This window comes from Colobus angolensis, unplaced genomic scaffold (assembly GCF_000951035.1).
Source record: "Colobus angolensis palliatus isolate OR3802 unplaced genomic scaffold, Cang.pa_1.0 Scaffold46, whole genome shotgun sequence".
NCBI classification, from domain to species: domain Eukaryota; kingdom Metazoa; phylum Chordata; class Mammalia; order Primates; family Cercopithecidae; genus Colobus; species Colobus angolensis.
The window spans coordinates 405,839-426,315 of record NW_012118043.1 but is presented as its reverse complement, the minus strand read 5'-3'; the positions used below and the strand labels follow the sequence as shown (position 1 = coordinate 426,315).

Sequence of the window (20,477 nt, the reverse complement as noted above, 5' to 3'; positions counted from 1 at the left end):
CTGCAAGCTCCGCCTCCCGGGTTCCCGCCATTCTCCTGCCTCAGCCTCCCAAGTAGCTGGGACTACAGGCACCCGCCACCACGCCCGGCTAGATTTTTGTATTTTTAGTAGAGACAGGGTTTCACCGTGTTAGCCAGGATGGTCTCGATCTCCTGATCTCGTGATCCGCCCGTCTCAGCCTCCCAAAGTGCTGGGATTACAGGCTTGAGCCACCACGCCCGGCCTTGGATTTCTGTATAATGATCTTATATCCTAACACACTGCTGAGCTTATTTATTGTGCTGTTTGTGTGTATATATGGTTTTTTTTTTGTTTTGCTTTTTGTTTTTTTTTGACAAGGTCTCACTCTGTCACCCAGGCTGAAGTGCAGAAGTCTGATCATAGCTCACTGCAGTGTCAAATCCCTGAATTCAATCAATCCTTCTACCCTAACCTCCAAGTAGCTGGGACTACAGGGGTACAGGAGTGTACCACTGCACCCAGCTTAGACTTTTTACATATATAGGATCATGTTTTCCGCGAATGGAGATAGTTTTGTTTCTTTCTTTTTCTTGCCTAATTGCTCTGGCCAGAACTTCCAGTACAATGCTAAATAGAAGTGGCAAGAAAGATATCCTGTCTCATTCTTGATCTTAGATGAAATGAACGTTTTCAGTCTTTACTCCTAAATATGTTTGGTGTGAGTTTTCACAGGTAGTCTTTATCAGATTGAGGGACTTCCTCCTATTTCTAGTTTCTTAAGTGTTTTTATCATGGAGGATGTTGTATTTTGTCAAGTGTGATTTCTGTGCTTACTGATGTGGTCATGTGGTTTTTGTACTATATTCTATTAAAATAGTACATACATTGATGGGTTGTAATATGATATTTAATATGATAAACCAATCTTACCTTGGGATAAATCCCACTTGGTGATGGCATTTAATCCTTTTTTATGTTCCTAAATCTGGTTTGCTAGTAATCTGTTGCACAAGTCTGATCCTATATTTATTAGGGATATGATCTTTAGTTTTCTTTTCTTGTGATATCTATGTCAGATTTTGCTAATTGGGTAATACTGGCCTCATAGAATTAGCTAGGAAGAATTCACTATTCTTTCATTTTTATGGAAGACATTGTAAATGACTGGGTTTAAAACCTTTATGCAGCATTTAGTAAAATTTCCTTTTTCTTTTTTTTTTTTTGTGACATAGTCTCACTCTGTCGCCCAGGCTGGAGTACAGTGGCACAATCTTCACTCACTGCAACTTCTGCATCCCGGGATCAAGCCATTCTCCTGTCTCAGGCACCCAAGTAGCTGGGATTACAGGTGTGTGCGAGCTAGTTTTTGTATTTTTAGTAGAGATGGGGTTTCGTCATGTTTATCAGGCTGGTCTCAAACTCCTGACCTCAAGTGATCCACTTGCTTTGGATTCCCAAAGTACTGGGATTACAGGCATGAGCCACCGTGCCTGGCCAAAATTCACTATTGAAGCCATCTAGGCCTTAGCTATATTTTGTGGAAAAGTTTTACATGACAAATTCAATCTCTTTACTTGTTATATAAGTCTGTTAAGGGTTTCTGTTTCTTCTGGAGTCAATTTCAATTGTTTGTATCTTTCTAGGAACTTGTCCATTCATCTAGGTTTCCTAATTTATTGGCATATAATAAATTGTACAAACAATTGTTCATATTATTCCCTTAAGACACTTTCAATTTCTCTGTGGTAACAGCCTCACTTTCATTCCTGATTTTAGCAATTTGAGGTGCTTTTTTTCATTTTTATTTTTGGTCAGTTTGACTTAAGGTTTCTTAATTTTGTTGATCCTCTCAAAGAATAATTTTTTGGTTTTGCTGATTTTGTTTATTTTTCTTTTTTCTATTTATTTCTGCTGTAATCTTTATTATTTCCTACTGCTTGGCTTGGTTTTTCTTTAAGGTGGAAAGTTTGATTACTGATTTGATATCTTCCTTTTTTTTAATGGAGGTGTTTATAGCTATAAATTTTCCTCTAAGCACTTCTTATCTATATCTCACATGTTTTGGTATACTGTGTTTTGTTTTCATTCATCTCAAAGTACGTTCTCATTTCCCTGTGTGTGATTTTTTTTTTGCCCTTATTGTCATTTAAAAGTATTCTTCTACCACTGTGGTAGAAGAATATATTCTATAGGATTTTAATTGTTTTAAATTTGTTGAGACCTGTTTCATGACCTAACCACAATACTGCAGAATGCCATATGTTTCAAGAAGAGTGTGTATTATGTTGTTGTTCGGCAGAGTGTTCTATTACGCTATTATGTCTAGAGTGTCTGTCGTAGACTGTCTGTTGTGCCCAGTTTGGTTTATAGTGTTGTTCACATCTTCTGTTTCCTTTTTGATCTGCTTAGTTGTTCTATCTATTATTGTAAGTGGGGTATTACAGTCTCCAACTATTATTTATTGTATTATCTATTTCACCCTTCAATTCTACCAGTTTTACTTTATATATTTTGGAGCACTGTTTTTATGTGTATATATGTATATACTCATTCTGTCTTCGTGATGATTGACATTTTCATTATTATAAAATGACCATCATCTCTAGTAATAATTTTTTCTCCAAGTATATTTTGTCTGATACTTCACCAATTCTTATCAACTACTAAGTTTGAGAAACACTGTTTTGATACAGCATTTTGCAAACTGAAGAAATATTCATAGATCATTAAAATCAATTTAATAATTCAAATATTAATTTTGAAAATATAGTCAACTAGAGAAGAATACAATAGAAAATATGAAACTGTATTATTAGTATGCTATATATTCACTTTATATTCAGTATTGTCTAGTGAAACTTGTGTTACTTATATATAAATATATTGAATATATATATGTATTGTTCACTATGTGTTAGATTAGATTATCATCAAGAATATTTGAAAGTCAATGATTTAAAGATCTTTTTACTTAACTAATAAAAGGAAAGCAAAGATTCTATTCTGAAATGAAAAAGATGGAAACAATGTTGCAACATTGCAATGTATAATCATATAAGTGCTTGTTTTTACTATGGTTGGAGATTTTTCTCTGTAGATTTCCACCTTGAAGAAAAAAAATAAATCTTACCTAAATATAGGTTAAACTGTAATTTCCTTCTGAAAATTACCGCTTTTCCTTGTAATATGTGTATATGTATGTATATGTGTTTTTTTGCATATCTGCCCAAAAATTACTGGATTTTCAGTCCAGATGACAGCTGAAAGATGTTAGAAGCTGAGATTCACCTCGTGTCCAGATAAGTGTGCAAAAATGAACACGGCTACAACAGTAGAAGCCCAATTTGGGCTGTATTGTTACAGCTCCACAAATGGTATTACATTTCCCTAAGTAAACTCAGTTTTGGGAACTGTAAGTCTATAGGACTAGCGAATCTTCTGTCTTTGGTAATCAAAGAGCAACGCCACACAGCTTTGTAAGGAAGGGATTGACATCTCCTGAAAAATGTAGACACAGTCTTGGCTGGGCACCGTGGCTCACGCCTGTAATCCTAGCATTTTAGGAGGCCGAGGTGGGTGGATCACCTGAGGTCAGGAGTCTGAGACCAGCCTGGCCAACACGGTGAAACCCTGTCTCTACTGAAAACACAAAACTATCCGGGCATGGTGGTCCGTGCCTGTAATCCCAGCTACTCTGAAGGTTGAGGCAGGAGAATCTTTTAGAAGCCGGGAGGCGGAGGTTACAGTGAGCCGAGATTGTGCCACTGCACTCCAGCCTGGGCAACAGAGCAACACTCTGTCTCAAAAACAAACAAACAAACAAACAAACAAACAAACAAATGTAGACAGTCCCATAGGCAGCTGGTTTTTGAAAAGGTCACTCTTGCAGAATTAAAAATTCACTTAAATGTGATAAGGTGGAGATTATGGTCTCTCTCAGAGCCCCCAAAGAACTGGGTCCTGGATACCACCCAGATCTGGAAGAAAGTCCTATTAGAGAAAGCTATGTTTGTTAAAAAAAGAAAAGAAAAAGAAAGATAATAATTAACACTCATTGAGCTCTCATCGTATTCTAGCCCTTATTCTAACAACTTTAAAAGTACCACATCTTGTAATCTTTACATCAACCCTATATAGTAGATACTATTATTATCCTTAATTTATAGAGAAGAAAACTGAGGCATAGGGAGGTTAAATAACTTGGTGAAAGTCACTAGCTGATGTATAAGGAGGAGAATTAGAATTCCAGCATTCTGACTGCAGAAATGTCCTTAAATGCATCATGTTAATACTCCTCCTAGATCAGAGGCAAGAAAGAAGAGCACGCCAGGCGTGATTCTATGGAGGGCTTTGGCCTATACACTGGATTGGCATCTCTAGCTAGCAGCTATTTTTAAGTCCTTAAGTTCTATCCTTTCACCTCCATGGGACATCATGGGACTATGCAGTAGTCTGGGGTCAACCAAGACTGCGAAAACCAGTCGTCTTTGAAGGTGAAGTCTAAGACATTTTGGTTACTCATAAAAATGCCACTAATAGCCATGAATCGTGAAATTCTAATAATACTAAAAAACAAGGCCAGGAGATAAATCAAAGATTCTTTTATCTATTAAATATTCCTCAAGCCCATTTCAAGGACCAGCTTCTGTGCTTGCTGCTAGAAATATAAGACAGAAAGACATACCAATGCATGCCTATCTCCAAGGGCAGCAAGTTCTGTGGAGGCTACAAAGATGTATAAAAAAAGGTGAATGGTCACAAAGCAAGTAATTGGCATAATCATAGGTAGATGCATAGTGTGTTAAGGGATTAGACAGGAGGGGTACCTAACCTATGCAGAGAAGGTATACTACGATATAGGTGCTAACCCACTAGACCTAACCAGCATCTCCATGATGGGGAAAGGTTTTACAGGCAAACAGACAAGAACAAGCAGGTGCATAGAGGAGGTTCACTATTGCAAGACAAACCGCTGTGTGTGGAGATTTAGTAGACAAGGCTAGAAAGATAGGATGGAGTGAAGATTATGAAAGACTTTGAACTTTATGCCAATCAAATGCAAAGTAAAGTGATTAGTTTTACATCTAGAATTATTTATATAGGAGGTCAGATTAGGTAGGAAGTACTTGCAAAGGTCTGGCTAGAAGGCAAGGAAGGCTGGTTTTGGTGAAAGGAGCATAGAGTGGAGAAATGGTAATTGACATTTAAGATACAACATTGACTTTGAAGTGGACTGGATATGAGGAAAGATTCTCAAGTTTCTGGCTTGGGATCCTACAGGCCTCTAGTGTGTGGGAAGAATGGAGGAAAAAAATAGAGTTTAGAAGCAAGATAACAAAGTTGGGCTGGTTGTCATTGAGTTTGAGATTCAATGGTTTTTCACGAGAAGCAGTCTATAGGCGGTTGGAAGTGCAAGTTTAGAGACTAGCAGACTGACATGATCTGTGGCTATGTAGCTCATCAGTGATGAAGGAAAAGGAAACCTTCAGTATTAACAAGATCACTTAGAAGAGTGTGTAAAAGGAAGGGTGACCGAGAGAGGAGAGAGAAGGAGATGGGGAAGGACAGGGAAGACAAGGGGAGTAGACCAAATAATTCTGGGAACAACAGCTTTTAAGAGTAGGGACACAGTTTTTGACGGAAACTGAGAGTAAGCAGACTAAAGGGAAAAAAATGGTAACAGGAAGCAATGTCAAATTAGAGTTAAGTGAGAAAAAAGTATAATGTATTTGGAAAAAAGTGAAGGAAAGTATGTATTTAAGTTTGTCATGAAGAATACACTTTAATTCCTTTAAGAATTGTATTTAAGAATATCCAAGTTGGACTAGAAATCAGATATCCATACCTTCTTTTTTTAAACCATTATTAAAAATAACAATGCAACTAAAAATCATATGAATTATCAAGAATATTAATTATATCACTTCAATTAGTTAATGATTAATTTACCATGTACTTTTAATAAAAAAGCAACTCATGTTATAAAACTTGAAGATCAATAAATCAGAAAAAAATTACTACTTAGATTTTGAGGCTATTCGTATAGAGGTTATATTTTTTAAAATTAAATTTATATTTATTTTAAAATTAAATACACATTTATGTAATTGAACGATTTTTGTTATAAGTACGTATTATCCAGAGATAAAAGAAGGAAAAAATATGATCAAGTTATATGTGAGAAATTGGTATATTATACTTTCTTCTAAGCTTTGAAGTTTTCATAAGAGTTCTGATTGCTTCTGCAGGAAAACAAAGCAAAACAAAACAAAATAAGTTTAACTTTGTGTAATTATAGCATCTCAGACTTATGTAAATAAAGACCTCTGTTATGGAGTGTTATCGTACGAATAATGGTGTAAGAAACACTGCCTGATAGGATTTGAGTTTTCCTAGTTATTTTGAACATCAGGAAACCATGCCATTTTCTCTTTAACACTAAATATAACAAAGGTTTCTTTATTCTTTTAAACAAGAATGGTGGATAAAATTATTTTTGGTGGGAACACATATCCAACACTGTAATGCAAACTGAAATTATGTAAAGAAATTTAGATAAATTCATTAACACTAAATCCGAGTAGAGATTTCAAGATTCTTAATTTGACTCACAGTGACAATTTTGGTCAGTCTTCGTAAGTTTACAGTCTAGCCACTAGGTGGCGATCAAAGCGAAATTTTGCTATATTTTATAACTGAAAATTCACTAGTTGTGTCGTCTGAACTATAATATTTTTACGACTTATCTTGTCATTTAATTTGAAGGATGTAGCCTACTCTCTTGCTGAATTATTGATATAGAGAAGAACAGACATATGCTTTATCAGATGAGAACATGATGTATAACCAAAGTTTTTCTCAGAAATGGTGAAGTTTCTGTTCTAGTGGAGTCCAGGTTTCTGGATATAGAGTAATTGGTAAATACAAGATAGATCTTGTATATCATGTTGGAAGTCACTGAAGTGACATAGAGAGAAACTATCAGATAAAGCATGATTATAATTTAATAATTTAATTTTTAATACCCTGGATTTAGGAAAGATCAAGCTATTAATGCAGTATGTTATAATGCATTTTATCCTCATAACACACATACATATTAGGAAAAGAGAAAAAAGGAAATCCTGATGCTTTCAGAAAACACTGTAGGTAAAGAAGCCACCTGAGCTGCATGAATCATAGGCCTAGAGCCAAAAAAAAAAAAAAACCTTCGGCCAGGCGCGGTCGCTCACACCTGTAATCCCAGCACTTTGGGAGGCCAAGGTGGGAGGATCACTTGAGGTCAGGAGTTCGAGACCAGCCTAACCAACATGGAGAAACCCTGTCTCTACTGAAAAAAATAATTAGCCGGGTGTGGTGGCACATGCCTGTAATCCCAGCTACTCCGAAGGCTGATGCAGGAGAATCGCTTGAACCTGGAAGGCGGAGGTTGTGGTGAACCAAGATCGCACCATTGCACTCCAGCCTGGGCAACAAGAGCAAAACTCTGTCTCAAAAAAAAAAAACGAAAAACCTTTTGCCATTATATTGTACATATCACGGTTTCTTTTCTCCCTTCAGGGCATAACGCAATGGTTTCTACTTCTAAATATACATGTAAATATATATTTTAAAGAAATATTACTGCAGTATCTACATCATTATGTAAGTCATTAAAATGTATTTAAAGACAATACTAACTGAAACTATTTCCTTGGCCAAAAGTAAGGGCATTTTTAATTTTTAGAATTTTAAACTTGGCCAAATTGTTTTCTAACGATCGAAATATCTCACATTTCCACTAGCACTATATAAGTATTCATTCTCCCAAGACATCACCAGTAGTGCATTCAGACTTATAAAAATATTTGCCAGAAAGATAAGCTCCTTAATCAGCACCCATGGCCATTCACTTCCATTTCTCTGCACATCTGCCATGTGTCTCATGCATGCCTCACACCAGACTTTCATGACTCTGTACTTTCGGACATATAATTCTTTCTGCTAAGGATAGTCCTTTCCCCCTTTTCTTTGCTTGTGAAATTTTTATCATGACAGCAAAACCTGACCTCCTTAGTCAGGGCTTTCCTCAAATCCCTGGCAATGTCAGATACCGTCTTCTGTGTCCTTACAACACTCTCTTCATTCTCTCCATATAGAATGGAGAGAATGTCATCAGTATTTGCACAACTTCCTTCTAAAAGTCTGTAAACCCTATGGCTATAGGAATGTATTCTAACTGACAGACAGCAAACTATGTGGCACCGTGTCGGCATCCAATATTTATTTACTTATTAAATCAGTCAATTAATTTGTTAACTTAAAAAGCAATTCTAATCATCAGTATGGTTTTTAGGAAAGGAGAATATTCTTTATGAATATTTAACCCACCTGGTACAAAATGAGAATTGTATTCAGGAGGAGCATCAGGCCTTGGATCTGGTGGTTTTGTTTGATTTTCCATTTCACCTGCAGGCTGTTCAGGGGCTGTGGGTACTACACCTGCAGGAGAAGAGAGGGAACATGACTTACAAAGGAAACAATAATATGATGACAAAATGTATTCTTTTTTTTTTTTTCTTATTGGTATGCATCAAGAAATATAATCAACTGGAAATACACTCCTATATTTCCTATAAACAGAATTCATCATATATGAGACACTACTTATTAATAAATTTCATGAATTTTCAAACTGAACATATATTTAAAAATAGAACTAAACAATTATATTGTGCTTGTGATCAAAGCAATGAGCTTTTATACCAGTTGTTCAAATGCCCTGATGCTCTTACCTACAAAGTAAATTCCTGGCATAGGAGCAAAAATTATTTTTCCCATTACATAATATGGAGAACACAGGCATTTAGAGAGTGAAATTGATTTTTTTCCTAATTCTTTTTGGAAAGTGCTGTCTAAAAAGATTCACAACATAACACCATAAACACATAATGGTTTAATAAACAGTGGTGTCACACATAACTGAATTAGCAATAGTTTAGTCTAGACCTCCAGTGACTCACATTTTCACTGTATTCTTTCTAAAAGCAATCTAGGTCACAGTAATTGTAATTGCTGCAAGGGAAGTACTGAAGTCAGTTTCATGATGTTGCACCTTGTCTTCTTATTGAGATTAGAGACTAATTTCTCTCTGAGCTTATTACAAAAAAAGCTGCTTCCTAAACAACCAGTTGACTTTTATCTCCTAGCAAACAAAAATCCATAAATATGGTTTTTCTCTCATTATGTAAGCTACTAGAAAATACAAGGCCTACTTTCACCCTCCTCTACCAAGGCAGGGCCTTGCCACAGGCTCTTTATTACTACAACCTCTCTTTGCAGAACTGCTTTCCTAATCTTGCTTTTTTTTATTACCTAATTTTCCCCACAAATTCAAAGATTATTCAGTAGATATGTACCCCACTTTAAGTCTCTTTTTAATCTTTTTCTGACAATGATAGGAACATCTATATACATAAATAATAAATATACACATACATATATACACATATATATACACAACACACACACACACATATTTATATTTGCCAAATGTTAAACAAAAAAAATCAAAATGAAATAAAGTCCCCCTTTAGGGAAAATAATCACAAAATTCACATTTGAAAATAAAGCATATTCAAATTTATTCACAAAAACTTACCTGACATTTCGAAGAATTCCAATTAATCCTGAAAAATAAAAAATGTTAATGCCTTTAAAATATATACGTAATAAATAGTATTACTACTCAGTGACACAGGTAAGGACTTCTGTAATTTTTTTTAACCTCTAGTTACTTTACATTTGTCCCTTCATTAATTCAACAAATATTTTGAGCACCTATTATGTACGAGGCACTAATACAGATGCTGAGTACAGCAGTGAAGCAGACACTCTGCCGCCTACTGTGCTGCAGTTTATATTGTAGTAGGATGAGATTTTAAAAAACATGTCAAGAAATGCTGAAGTTTATAGATAGTACAGTTATGAGGAAAACAATGTAACAGGCTTAAGAGAAACATGGATGGTTAGTTCTAGGAGAGTCAGGGAAAGCCTGTCTCAGGAAGTGACCTTTGAGCTGTTTGAACTATGAAAAATAAACATTACACTACAATTGTGGGAAGAGAGTTCTAGGAAGATAGGAAATTAGTGCAAAGGGTCAGAGATGGCAGTGAGCTTGAGATATTGATGGGAGGAAAAAAGAAAGCGGTTAGGAGTGACTGGGCCACAGTGAGTGAAGGGAACTGAGGTAAGACATGGAGACAGAGAGGTCTGATCTCATCTGAAGGCCATGGCAAGGTGGTTGGCATTTTCGGTATTTGGTACTGGGAAGTCTGGAGGATTCAGTCAGTGGAGTGATCAGATCTGATCGACACCATACACCGAGAGAAAGAGTAGAAGCAGGGAGCAGTGAGGGATGGCAGCAGCAATTCAGGTGAGAGCTGATGCCGGCTTAGACAGGGGAGATGACACTGCAGAGGACTAGGAGTGGTCAGGGGCATGACACGGTTTGGAAGCAGGGCCTCCAGAAGGTGCTGACGGACTAAGGTAAAGAGAGGAGTGGAAGAGGATTCTGAGTTTTAGCCCAAGGTAACTGAGTTGATGGTGATGCTATTAACAAAACTAGAGAGGAGGATAGTGGGGATGAAGGAGAGTAAAAATTGAAAGTTTAGACTAGGACATGTTATGTTTAGGAAGAGACCAAAAGAAGTTAAACATTTAAATTAAAAATATGTATAGGAACATTATGAGAATAACTCAGAGAAGGAGACTAGAAGTCGAGATGAGATTTGAAACAAGGAATGAGGGTGAAGGTAAAATTTTCTGAATTCAATCAGGTAAAAAAAAAAAGTGGCTATTATTAGAGAAGGGAATTACAGTATATCTGAATTTCTGAGTTCTGAGTAATGACAAATAACAAAAAGAGTATCAACAAAGGCTATACTTTACTGAATGCTTATCAAATATTAGGCAAAGGTCCCAATGCTTTTCATATATCTCTGATTATAACAACTCTCTAATGAGCAAATGGCCAAATCTGCTACAGGCAAGTGCTTCTAAATCCTAAGCCTATGTACTTTTCAAGATGTGATCATGTTTATAAGAATGCAGAGTCATTTGTGTCATTCAAATGCAGTAAAAAAGTTAGAGTAGGTCAAAGAAGCATTCAAACACCATGTGAGGGAGTCATCAATATGGGCACTGAGCTGACTCAATGAAAACTGCCACAGTATGAGCCAGTATGCAGATTCCCAGCTGAGATGATTGTCTTGCCAAGATGGATGAAAGTTTAACCAGTCTTGGACCATCTCCACTCACCTCTGGAGCTGCAGTTTGTTGTACGGTGCCCGATGTGTCTCGAAGCTTAAAAAAAATATATTTTTAAAGACATGTATTTATTTTTATATAATACATATTAGGTAAAAAGTTTTAACTATATATTTAATATATAATATACATTTTACATTTATATTTTAAATATATTAAATAATATTTAAATATAAAATAATACACATAATATATAATTATAAATAATATAAATGTGTGTGTGTATATATATATTTATTTATTTATTCTGGGACATACCAAAAAGTCAGACCCAATTCTGGGCCAGCCAAGGGAGTTCAAGGAGTTAGTCATATTCCTTAATGATGGTAATCCCTGTTGTTGAGGAAAATGACTACAGCTTTCCAGAACTTTAGACACTCCTAGGTATGTACCTGCAAGTGACTCTTGCACATGTCCACAGGATATAGACAAGAATATTCTTGATAACACTATTCATATTAAAAGGAATGAAAACTTGCCTAATGTCCATCAACAGTAGACTGAATAAATAAATTCTGGTACATTCACATGATATAATAGTATACTGTAGTGAAAACAAATTACAGTTGTGCAGGTGGACAGAGATGAATCTCAAAGTTAGAACACAACAGAAAAAGCAAATCACTGGAGAATACATGTAGTATGATTCCATATAAGAATGTTCAGTAGCAGGAATTCTAAACAAAGCACTTTATCTGATAAATATATAGAGGAAAACTTTAACGAAATGCTAGGGAATTAAAAACACAAAATTTCAGAAAAGGGTTATGTGTAAAGAAGTGATGAGGGGTGGCTGTTTAGTTGTGGCCCACAAGGAACCCTAAGTTCCTGCCAACATTAAAGTTCTATTAGGGTGATAAGAACAAGGCTAACGTCTTGTCATTAGTTTTTAAAGGGTATGTATATGTTTAAATATGCATATTTATATGTATGGCATTATTTCACAATAAACAAGAACCATTTGACAGTTGTATGTTGAGTGTCAGCTTCTTCCAAGTAATGGCCTGTTGTTACACTATAGGTTACAAGCTATCAAGGAGCTACAGTGGAAACTAATTACAAAAGATAATTCAATGTCTTAGTGAAAAGAGGCCAAATTATTATATCTATCTATCTGTCCACCTATCACCTATCTAGCTATCTATAGTGGTAAACTTTTAACAATTGCTGAATCTCAATGAAGAAATAAATTTGAATATTAATTTTTGAATATTTAATTTCAAAATAAAACTTGGAAAAAATATAGAATTCTGGACTCCAAACCTGAAGTAGCACCTCTGGGGTCCAGGCCTGGAAATCTTTACCTTTAACACAGTTCCAGGTGATCCTTATGATCAGGCATGTCTGAGACTAACTCAATGTAAACAAAAATAACAGTTCTCAACAATGCCAGGCATTATTAAGTGTTCAAATCTAATTCAAGTAACTGAGTGATAACTTGAAAAAATAAATTAGTAAAATTTTAGAAATATTTAAAGTATTACAAAGCAACTGAATCTCAATGAGTTTAAATAAAAGAAAAATACCTACATATTGCCTCACAAGCTTCAGATACTCGAAGTCTGCTTACCTTCCATCTCGTCTGAGCTGCTAGTATTTTTTTCTCACCACTCTATGTTCTATTCCCTTTCTTATAAAATTTTACAACATAGTTTTAGCCAAAATACTGTGCAAGACAGGATAATTTCCAGTTGGTAGAAGCATGAATGCTAACTTAATCCTCCTTTAATATTCAGTGAATCGCTTCAGATTTCCCTATCACTTAGCAAAAACAAAAAGTGCCTTACCTTGAAAAAACTGATTTTTGGCTTTATATCTGTCAGAAACCAGATTGGAAAACTGAGCTGTATCTCCATAACAGTTTAGTATTACAAAGTCTGGAGAGCTGTAAATTGCAGAGGCCTTGGTGTTTTAGGGGCATGATATGCATACAGGGGAATCTGGGCTGCCTGGAATGTAATTAAGAGAGAAAGAAGACATGGGCTAGACAGGACAAGGTTGGTGAGATTGAGGTTTGCTGCCTTGCAAGGCAGCCTTGATATCTTAAATTGCATCCTACAGCAAAAGTGTTGTATCTTATATGCTATTAAATGGATATCACCTGCAGCACCCAACAAGCGCAGCTGTGTTATATGCGCGCTTGTCAATTTCACCATTGTAAACAGTGACACACTCTCAGAACTCAATAAAAACACAAGTTCTAGAACTCACACCAGGGGTATTTGAAAATTCAATCACAAAACTCAGAAGAGGATTAGATCTTTACAGTAGAGTATTTACTGGAAGGTGTCCTGGCCTCTACACAAGGGAGGCTCTGGGCAGTGAGAATCTACAAAGCTTGGAAATGGCATATGCATTCTAAAACTCTGGGTCCTGTCTGTCTCCAGTACCTTTAACCCTGCGAGGAGAAAAGAAAGCAGATAAATGAACAATTCCTTCTGCTTCTTAGCAGGGACAAGAAAAATTATCTTGCTCCTGCAAAGTCCCATACCAGCTACCATGATATCCCTTTTGTGTTTATTATGTAACTGATAGGAGATTATATTATTTGTCCATCTTAATCTTCCCTTAAGAATACCCAGAGAAAAGCAGAAGATTGTGTGACTACAAATAGCGTATTCCAGCACATTTCAGACAGTATGGACAGTGGTCCAGAGTGTGGGTTCAAATCTCAGGTCTTTTTCTGATCGCTGTGTAATCTTGAGTGACTGATCTGTTCTTAGGTTATCCTGTTAATCATGGGGATGACGATGGCTGGATCAACCTCACAGAAATATTGTGAAGACTAAAACAATTACATTTGTATGGCACTTAAAACAGTGCCTACCATATAAAAAAAATCCTCAATAAACTTGCATTATTACTACGATTTCACTAGTAAGACACACTAACTGATGAAGAGACCAAGAATAAATGTGTGTGTTTAATAGTGGTATTAAAAAAAAAAAAAAAAAGCTGTCTGCCAGTCAGCAACTCAGCACATATTACTGAGCATCCATATGTAAGATTCTATTCTGGGTTCTGAGCTGACACCACTAATTCCCATCTTCTATATCCAGTAATGTTCTAGCAAATGGGATTTCATGAGCACTGTTTGTAATTAATTTCAAAGTGGAAGGAGTGGGGAGAAAAAAAAAATGGAGACATTGCCAAAGGGCTTTTCCTATTTGCAGCTAAATGAAAGACAAATGAGTTAGGGTACACCTTAAGTGGCTACAAAATTTGCTTTCAGTTCAGGATAGTGACATTACTTATATTATGCAGACGATGGATGTATCCTTTAGTAAACTTTAAAAATTTCAGAAAATTAAGATTATGTTAATGGCATATTCCAAAAATTAAAATAATATAGTGTTCATTATATCAACATATAAATATTAAGGTTTTTTTATAATTATGCACTCTGAAAATTGAATGTTTGTTTATATTGGTATAGTACTTCATGGTATAAGATGCAACGGAGCTAATATATGTGTAAGTAATTAGAAGTAATAAAACATTTTATTTATAAGAAAGTCTTCATGAAACTAAATAAAAATATAAATATTCTTTAAATGTTTAAATTTTATAAACCCTCTAATATATCACAAGTAACTAGGCTGGGTGAATATAAGTGCTAATAGATCTAAGAAAATGTATACACTTTGCTTTAAAAAGAAGTATCTACTAGACGTTGCTAAATGTCTCATGTATTAATTATTTTCTTCTGTCTCCATAGAAAGTGATAGCTAATCAATTTTAGTTGTTACATGTAACAAAATAATGCATAAAAGAGAATTACTCTGGTCTTTCCCCTGGGTTCTGGGAAAGCAACTTCTAAACTCTTAGAATTTGCAAGTAATAGCAGTGTTTCTGTTTTTCTTGGTGGGTCCTTGGACCATACCTGAGATTTTGCTAAGGTGACAACGTAATAGGGAGGCCGATCATGCCAGGAAAAATCATGATGTGATTAGAGAACTGGTGCTTTGAGAAATGTCATATTTGCCTGACCTCCAGGGAGGTGGGGGCCTTGAGACTGCGTTCAGTCCATGAAGCCAATAATTCAAGTAATCATGCCAGTGTAATGAAACCCCAGTAAAAAACCTGACTCTAGTTAGCTTCCTGGTTGGTAAACACATCAATGTACTGGGATAAACACATCAATGTACTGGGAGTGTGATGAATCCTAACCCCACAGAGAGAAGGCATGAAAGCTTTGTGTTCATGACCCTTCTAAGCCTCACCCCGTGGATCTCCTCAACTGATTGGTCCTGATTTTTATCATTTATAATAAAACTTTAATCATAAGTAGAGCACTTTCTTGAGTTCTGTGAGTCATTCTAGGAAATGATCATACCTGAGGGGTTGATGGGAACACCTGAATTTGTAGCTAGTTGGTTAGAAGTGTGGGTGGCCCGGAGATCCTCAAACCTGTCTTAAGTGAAGGCAGTCTTGTTAGGAAGTAGGCCCCTAAGCCTGTGGAGTTGCAAACTCTGGGTGTTTAGAGTCAGAATGAATTGCAATACTGTACTTAGATTGCTAATAATAATAATAATAATAATAATAATAATAGTAATTGTGTAATGGTTACAATGGTACACACACATACATACATATTTCTGATTACAAAAGTAATATGTTTTCATTTTTAGAAAATCACGAAATAAAAGTATAAAAATGTGACTATACCCTTAATTCAACTTTCTCAAAATAACTATTCTTAAAATTTTGGTGGATTTCCTGTGTGCATGTGTGCAGGTTTATGTTTCTATGTGTATGCATGCAGGGATAATAAAAAAAATTCTTAAAAACATATTGTGAACTGATCACATTCCTCCCTGGAAAGTGGCCCAAGGGGAGATCATATTTAGAAAGGGAGTGCTGAGGTCTTTGCCATCCTACTATGGCCCAACAAAGTCACTGGACCAAAAAGGAAATACTATTGTCTTTTTGTTGCTTGGAGGTGTTACCGTGTAACAGAGAGAGTGAGGAGGAGCAGAAGAGGTGGGACGGTGGAAAGGGACCCTCCTAGGAAGGACACTGAGAGAGGGAAAGAAGGAGAGGGACAGGAGGAAGAAAATTCGCAGCGGTAAAAGAGTGAACAGTTTTAAAGAGGTAAGAACCTTAAAGAGAATTAAATTGGATTGACGCTTCAGTTAGAAGCTAAGCTCCATAAGGGAAGAAATTTAAAACACGTTTTAATGGTGTAGTCCTTTGTTATTACTTTTCCTTTTTTAACTTTTATTTTAGGTTTAGGGTGAATGAGTGCAGGTTTGTTACATGGCTAAATTACGTGTCAATGGGATTTGGTGTACAAAAGACTTCATCACCCACGTAATGAGCACAGTAACTGACAAGTAGTTTTTCAACTCTTACCCTCCTCCCACCCTCTGCCCTCAAGAAGGCATTGGTGTCAATTGTCCTCCTCATTGTATCCATGTGTACTCAATGTTTAGCTCCTACTATTAGTGAGAAGATACAGTATTTGCTTTTCTGTTCTTGTGTTAATTCCCTTAGGATGATGGCCTCCAGCTGCATCCATGTTGCTACACAGGACATGAGTCCCTTCTTTTTTAAGACTGCACAGTATTCCATGGAGTATATGTACCATATATTCTTTATCCAGTACATCACTGATGGGCAACTAAGTTGATTTCATGTTGTTGCCATTGTGCTGCAATGAATATAGAAGTGTATGTATCTTTTTGGTAGAACAATTTATATTCCTTTTGGTATGTACCTAGTAATGGGACTGCAGGGTCAAGTGCTAGTTCTGTTTTCAGTTCTATTATAATCTCCAAACTGCTTTCCATAGTGGATGAACTAATTGACATTCCCACCAGCAGTGTATAAGCATTCCTTTTTCTCTGTAACTTCACCAACATCTATTATTTTCTGACATTTTAATAATAGCCATTCTGACTGGTATCAGATAGTATATCATTGTGGTTTTGATTTGCATTTCTCTGATGATTACTGATGTTGACCCTGTTTTCTTATGCTTGTTGACCACGTTTATGTCTTCTTTTTAAAAATGTCTATTCGTGACCTTTGCCCATTTTTTAATGGGGTTGTTTTTTATTTGTTGATTTGTTTAAATTGCTTATAGATTCTGAATATCTGACCTTTGTCAGATGCTTAGTATGTGAATATTTTCTCCTATTCTGTAGGTTGTCTATTTACTCTGTTGATAGGAAATACTATTCTTTTACTCTGCAAAAGCTATTTAGTTTAATTAGGTCCTACTTGTCTATTTTTGTTTTAGTTGCAATTGCTTTTGGAGACTTCATCACAACATATTTGCCAAGGCCTATGTCCAGAATGGTATGTCCTAGGTTTTCTTCTAGGGCTTTTATAGTTTTAGGTCTTACATTTAAGTCTTTAATCCATCTCAAGTTGATTTTTGTATATAATGAAAGGAAGGTGTCCAGTTACAATCTTCTGCATATGGCTAGCCAGTTATCCCTGTACCTTTTATTGAACAGGAAGTCTTTCCCCATTGCTTGGTATTGCTGACCTTGTTAAAAATCAGATGGTTGTAAGTGTATAGCTTTATTTCTGTTCTATTGTTCTATATGTCTGTTTTTTGTATTAGTACCATGTTGTTTTGGTTTCTGTGGCTTTATAATATAGTTTGAAGTCAGATAGTGTGACGCCTCTGGTTTTCTTCTTTTTGTTTAGGATCACTTTGACTATTTGGGCTCCTTTTGTTCCATATGAATTTCAGAATCATTTCTTTCTAATTCTGTGAAAAATGACATTGGTAGTTTGATAGGAATACCATTTAATCTGTACATTGCTTTGGGCAGTAGAGCCATTTTAATGGTATTGATTCTTCCTATCCATGGGCATGGAATGTTTCTCCATGTTTTTATGTTATCTCTGATTTCTTTCAGCAGTGTTTTTTAATTCTCATTGTAGAAATCTTTCACCTCCCTGGTTAGCTGAATTCCTAGATATTTTGTTCTTTTTGTAGCTATTGTGTACGGTATTGTATTCTTGATTTGGTTCCTGGTTTGGCCACTACTGGTGTATAGAAATGATACTGATTGTTGTACACTGATTTTGTACACTGAAACTTTACCGAAGTTGTTTGTCAGTTCTAGAAGCCTTTGGGCAGAGACTATGGAAGTTTCTGGGTACAGAATCAGATCATCTGTGAAGATAGTTTGACTTCCTCTCTTCCAATTTGGAATACAGAGTCATGTCTGCATATGGTAGGTACCCAATAAATAATGCCTAATGAGGTTTTTTTTACTGTGTACAAACTTATGCTACATCTTTTAAGAAAATCTACATTACAAGCTTGAATTATGCTTCCACATCTCTGGACATGCTTTCATTTCCCCATATTTGACTGCCTATAAATTCTGGATGATGATGTACTACAAGATTGATGAAGTTTACATACATCAATTTCTTTGACAAAAACAAGGCTCTATATTTTTAAGTTTCATTTATTTAAAAGCTTTTTTATCATTAGTTAATTTACATGGGAGACAGTTCCTTTGAATTTATAAATTTTGCCACTTTTGCATTTATCTATATTATTTCATTGTGCTGCTGCTCATAATATAGATTACAAAATATAATTCTCATGGCCACATACTATCTTGGGAACCCTGCTATGTAGAAGTAACTGAATATGTTAAATTATTTATAACAGTAAATCACAGCACTAGAAAAGGTAGGTAAAACAGTCATATTTCAAAATTTTTGAACAGATAACTGTTGTTACATTTCAATTTAAAGCTAACTTGAATGGGGCCTAACAGAAAATGGGGATTATTAAAAATGAAAATTTCTAATATATTTAGAGAAGTTTTAAGGCATTTTTTAAAGGAGCAGCTGGCTATAAAGATGTTAAGGATTACCTACTGATTGTGACTCCAAATGACCTGCTATATTTTAAATTCTCAGTTTCTTTAAGTTTTAGATATGAATTACTAAACATCTATGATGTGCCAGGAACTTCATATATGTTGACAGAGGTGAATTATTATGGTTTCATTATACAGGCCAGGAAACAGAAGTCCACAGAGTTTAAGCAACCCATTCAAGGTTATAACTCTATAACCTGGAAACTACAGGTCAAAAAACCAGCATCAGAGGCCAACTTAGTATTCTACAAAACAAACCCTACTGAAAGTTACCTTCTATATACTTGCTGCCTTCTCCTTCATACCCCCTCACCCTCATGGTGCTTTCAAACTATCAAGCACATCTCACTACTATACCCTATAATAGGAAAGTAGGCTGTTCTGCTGTGTTCTTTTTCAAATTCTACTTGGTAAGGGTTTTGAAATATATTTATAATCTGAAGAGAAATTACCCATGAACTAAAAAACCCAAGAAACATAATAGGTCATATGTTCCAGTTATGGATAAGATGCAGTAAACAGATACTAACTTGTCTCTCCCACTAAATACAATTAATTAACCTAAACAGAACGAATGAACAGCTATTTGAAGACCCTGGAAATTAAAAAGTAGCAAGAACATGGGACAGAAGACCAGAGAAAGTACAATCAAACCAGAGTAAGATTCACATTTTTCTCTGGTATCCCTGGCCCAATAGTGGTTCAAGGCATCCTGAAACATAGTAGACACCAGATGCAGAGACAGCTCCAGGAGAAGCCCTCTACTTCTGGCTCAAGCAGGGGAATGAGCATCCCTAAAGTTCAAAAAGACTTGGAAAATTCACGTTTTGTTTTTTTTTTTTTTTTTTTTTTAATTTTTTACTTTCTCCATTCTGTCATGTCCCAGATCCTGGAAGTCTCACTGTGGAGAAAGCAGTAATTTTATCAGAGAAGGCCTGCAGGTGTGGAAAACACTAAAGGAGAGAAATCTTCCTCTTAACATAAGGAGCTGTGGCTCGAAAAGAATGGGGTGCACCCTGTCACATTTTTACTCTCTGCCTTCCTGTGATTTGGCCTTGAATGCAAATGAATTTGAGGGACACACAGAGATGAAAAGGGTAAATAAAACCTCATTTTTTCTGGCTGAAAAACAAAATAGAAGAGACCCAGAAAACTGGTAAGTAGCAAGGAGATCATGAAGAAGATGCAGCATGGGATTGTACCTATAAAGTTGTTTATGAACTCCTCAGCTAATCTAGGAGTAATGAATGCATGGATCTGATCCTAAACATCTGATCCTAACAAAGACTATAGAACTGAAATAAAGGAGATGACTGCTCAGGTCTCAGACTGGCCAAGGGTTGTGCACAC

The 20,477-nt window shown here is 35.7% G+C and overlaps 1 protein-coding gene across 3 annotated transcripts in view; it reads right to left on the bottom strand.

Moving 5' to 3' along the window:
• PLSCR4 (phospholipid scramblase 4) overlaps window positions 1-20,477 on the bottom strand; it is a 60,460-nt gene that overhangs the window by 20,111 nt on the left and 19,872 nt on the right. For 2 of the 3 annotated variants that reach the window (XM_011958064.1, XM_011958065.1), the window contains exons 2-3: window positions 9,602-9,629; window positions 8,332-8,442 (exon numbers count right to left, since the gene is read on the bottom strand). In XM_011958064.1, coding sequence (XP_011813454.1) covers window positions 8,332-8,442; window positions 9,602-9,608 — 118 coding nt within the window. In that variant the 5' untranslated portion in view covers window positions 9,609-9,629. Of the gene's footprint in view, window positions 1-8,331; window positions 8,443-9,601; window positions 9,630-11,259; window positions 11,305-20,477 lie in introns of all 3 variants that reach the window. The other variant, XM_011958066.1, reaches the window with a different exon arrangement.